The 4,349-nt window shown below is 40.4% G+C and overlaps 1 protein-coding gene across 1 annotated transcript; it reads left to right on the top strand.

Moving 5' to 3' along the window:
* Positions 1–2,843: 2,843 nt before the first annotated feature.
* Positions 2,844–3,456, top strand: LOC119509577 (CDGSH iron-sulfur domain-containing protein 1-like). The gene is made up of 2 exons (XM_037803565.1): positions 2,844–2,870; positions 2,969–3,456. The coding sequence occupies exons 1-2, from the start codon at positions 2,844–2,846 to the stop codon at positions 3,266–3,268; spliced, it is 327 nt and encodes a 108-aa protein (XP_037659493.1). The 3' UTR covers positions 3,269–3,456.
* The last annotated feature ends 893 nt before the right edge of the window (positions 3,457–4,349 follow it).

Raw genomic sequence — 4,349 nt, 5'->3', positions numbered from 1 at the left:
TTCATTTGTAAGTGACAGCCAAGAAACAATTTTTTAAGCCATTGCCATTCAATGATGCTAGCAAAATGAACCTACAGTAGGAAGACCATTTTCTTTACTTATTACATAAATGAAACTTGAGTACTTTTCTCTCTAGACTTGATAGAGCAGGATGCCTCAGAGTGCCCACTTTGTCTTGGGGTGCCTTCTGAAGGTAACTGAAACCAAATATTGAAGGTTCCATAATTTTTTCAAATATATCTCATACAGATGATTCCAAAAGTTTCCTTCAGCAGATGATCACGAAATACTACATCTCTAGCAACTCTCAAGTTCCTTGAATCTGTCTGGGAGCTACCATGAGAGGAAGCAAAACTTGAGACCAGAAGTGGGTAAGGTGGCAAAACCTGAGCTTGTGATGATTGGGTGTGGCAGACAAAGACCCAGGAAAGAACCTAATGGAGGACATAATATTGGAAAGGCACTGTCAAAGTTCCATGGCATTCAAAGGGGTGAAATAATGGTGGATAATGATAGGACTGAGTCATTGACCATCACAGAGCTGGGGCCACGTATTCACCAGAAACAGGCTCAAGTATATCCCAGACTATAAAATCAATCACATTCTTATCAAGAGAAAATAAAGGAAGCAGGGAGCCATGATTCAAAACTAAGTTAGATTTGCTAATTAGTACTGTGTGACAGTTATCTGACACACACTGACACATTCCTCAAACACCTATGTCTGTTGAACTTCTTGGTAACCTGACTTTCTCTAGAAGTTCACCCAAGGACCAAAATTCTTCCCACTGAATTCATATCTCTGTCAGAAATGCTTGATGTGGGCCAGACCACCTGTCTAACTATTGTCTCTTAGGAACCTCCCCTAATGCTAAATTCCACCTGCCTTCTGGGCCCTCATTCACAGTCCTTTGCTAGATACTCTGTGCAATATAATGAAAAACTTAGATGGCCTTTGTTTTCAGTTCCTGGGGAAGCACCCTCTGAATCTTTGGAATTCCCTGTAATGGCACTGTCTTTTGTTCTTCATGGTGGGCCCAGAACTACACCTGGCAGTTCATACACTAAGGAGATGACAGGAAGAGGCTAGTCACACTTGAAGTCTTAGGGTAGGGTGAGGCCCTACCAGAAAGACCTACCATATGATTAGGGGGCTGGGGCTTCGAGCCACATCATATCCGCCCTCTAACCCAGGACAACTGAACCTCTGACGAGCTTCCATGGCTGAGAAAATACTTCCCTATTGTGCCAGGAATATATGTACTGACTCCATGGAGAGGACATGGAAGCTCACCCTACGCATTTCTTCTTTTAGCTTCTTACTTGTATCCTTTACTATTTAAAAAAAAAAAAAGCACCCACACAAAAACTATAATTGGAAGTATAGCACTATCAGAGAGTTCTGTGAGTCATTCTAGCTAATTGTCAAGCTGGAGAAGGTGGTGGCAACTCCCGAATTAGTAGCCAGTTGGACAGATGTCCGAGTGGCCTGGTCCCCAGAAGTTGCAACTGGTGCTTGAAGGACACTCTTGTAGAAGTTTGCCCTTACCTTGTAGAGTCAGAATTGAATTGGATTGAGTGATTCAGCAGCCTTTGCTGATTGAAGGTTCTGATACAAGTTGGTTTCAGAAGCTTTTGCAGCCATAGAGAAGTTTTTGATAATCTTCACCCTGATAACTACCCTGATACTGCTTGTCCTAATTATTACTGGTTACAAAAAGCTCCTGCCTCTCTTGACAGTCTTCTCAACTTCCTCACCTAATCTTGGGGGATTTGTGTCTACTATGGGTTCTTGCCTTCATTGTATGGACATTCTAAAGTACATTAACCTGTCCTGTCTAGATGAGACATATGACCTGTGGTGAATATACAAATGATTAAGGCAGGATCCAGTGGTATTACCACCAATAAATCCCAGAAATAACAAGTGGAAGAGGGAATTGGGTGTAGCTGGAACAAATCAGCATTTGATGGGTATTAATTTCCTAGTCACACAATCAACAAACTGATATCTGCAAAAATGGGTAACATTATTTTTTTCTAGAGCATGAGCCCCATATGTCTGATGCAGAAAGCTTAATCTAGTCACTTCCCAATAGGTTCATCAAATTCAGTGTCTTTTCAGTCTTTTTGGCTTTAAAGTTCATCCACGTTCAGGGTCCCCCACCCACAACCATTTTTCCTTGAAATTGATGATATGCTCTGATGACTTATGTGAACACAGACCATGAGAGACTTGGTCTGCTTCTCCAACCTTCATCTACCTTGCCCCTAGCTGGCTTCCTGCTCCAGTCTGATCCTCAGGTATGGCCTCTTCAACATAAGCAATACACTGAGATATAGCCAAGTTCTAATGCATTCTCCAATGGGGCTCCTTCAGCTTGGGTGGCCCTTGCTCAGCACTGAGGCCCTCTGCTCACTCTCTGGTACACCAACTTTTTGCCCAAGCATGTGTTCTGTGTTTCTCGCATGAGCACAGGGAAGGCTGACTGCTCTTTCCCAGATGCCTCTGGAGCCACAGGAGGATTGGGGCTGTCAGCAGCAACCCAACATCCTCCTCAGATGTCTCTGCTTCCTTGCTTGCTCCTACATTGCATATCAACAGATCTGAGGCAACTCCTGATGGGGGCAGCAAGACTGTCCTCTCCTCGCTGATTTCTCCAAATCCAACTGGGATCACAGAAACAGGTAAAATACAAGTTCTTCCTTCCCTTCCCATTCTTCTTCTCCTGCTTAGCTAGTGGGATCTTTAGTTAGTCTGGAACATTTGAAGAGGGTTATATTGAGGGGTAGAAAAGCCAATTGTGGGTATCCTGTGCACACGCCTTGCAAGTAATGACGCCATGAGTTTGACTTCCAATTCCAGCATATGAGCCCACTCCATGCTGGGAATAGACAACTCTCCTCAGAGGCTGAGGCTAACCAGACTATGCTGAACTTGCTTCTCTCCACCATTCCCTGGAGCTGGGGTATTGAATGGATTGCAGCAGTTACCATTGCTGCTGGAACAGCTGCAATTGGTTATCTAGCATACAAAAGATTTTATATTAAAGATCATCGCAATAAAGCTATGGTAAACCTTCACATCCAGAAAGACAACCCCAAGGTAGTGCATGCTTTTGACATGGAGGATTTGGGAGATAAAGCTGTGTACTGCCGTTGTTGGAGGTCCAAAAAGTTTCCACTCTGTGATGGGTCTCACATAAAACACAATGAGGAAACTGGAGACAACGTGGGACCTCTGATCATTAAGAAAAAAGAAACTTAAATGGACAATTTTGATGCTGCAAACTATGTTGTCATAATGTTACCTGATTGTTTAATTAGAATGAATAGCACTTCTGTGTGATTCACATCCCTAGATACTAGATGTGATATATTGCAAACTGCAGCTTTCATATTCATGGCATTTGCCTTACTTGTTGAAACATCGTGGTGCACATTTGTTTAAACAAAAAAAACAAAAAAAAAAAAAAAAAGGGAAAAACCAACCTCATGGCCTGTGGGTTATTTTGGTCTTGTAAGGAACCATTTCTTTAAATTTAAAATGATGACGTAAGAATATAGTTGAATGTTGAAGTTAACATGAAATTATTCTCAAAATCATGTATGTAGAGATTGTTTCAAAGAAAAAGTATCACCTCTTCATATTCTTCGTTAACCTGGAAAGTAAATTAGTAAATTAGTTGTGATTAAGCTACACTAATTTCTTAATACGATCTAGGAAAAATCTTATGACCTTAATTTTCTTCTTGACAATGGTAACGTCACTGAGAAAATGTGGCTTCTGTTTTCACAGTTTTCAATCAAAACAAACTATGAATGTCATTCTGTTTAATTATGAGTGAGCCAGGTCAATAATGAAGAGGTGGTAACTTCTTTGTATTCATCTTCATGAATATTTAATTGATCCATTAAAGGAACAAATAGTGTAAATTTAGATCAAAGTGATATTAGATTTAAAGTCATTATGAAGGCTCTCTTAATAATGTAGTTTCTTCTGGAATTGTAGCCCAAGAAGCAGCAAGCACTTGAACTGGGGACACTGAAGAAATTGGAGGACAAACTCTCAAGTCTCTTGAAAAGCCATACATCCATAACATAAATGGTAGTCACAAGTCTAGATCAGAGGTGTGCAGAGATTTTTTTCCTCATTTTGGCTAATCCAGCACATGGCTAATACTAGCAAAACTATTTTAAAGAGAAAATTAAGAATTACAACTCTTATAAATTGTATGATCTTTTTCTTAAATGCAAGAATTTGAAGATAAGTGTTTACATAATATTCTTCAAAGAAAACTTGCATTCGTTGCTGGTTCAGAAAACACCAAAACAAAAACAATTTCGAA

Source organism: Choloepus didactylus, chromosome 14 (genome assembly GCF_015220235.1).
Source record: "Choloepus didactylus isolate mChoDid1 chromosome 14, mChoDid1.pri, whole genome shotgun sequence".
Lineage (NCBI taxonomy): Eukaryota > Metazoa > Chordata > Mammalia > Pilosa > Megalonychidae > Choloepus > Choloepus didactylus.
This window is presented reverse-complemented; position numbering and strand designations above follow the sequence as displayed.

Coding starts and splice junctions, on each gene's coding strand:
- LOC119509577 (XM_037803565.1), top strand. CDS start 2,844: ATGAGTTTGACTTCCAATTCCAGCATA. Junction 2,871..2,968: donor TGACTTCCAATTCCAGCATA/TGAGCCCACTCC, acceptor CCCTGGAGCTGG/GGTATTGAATGGATTGCAGC.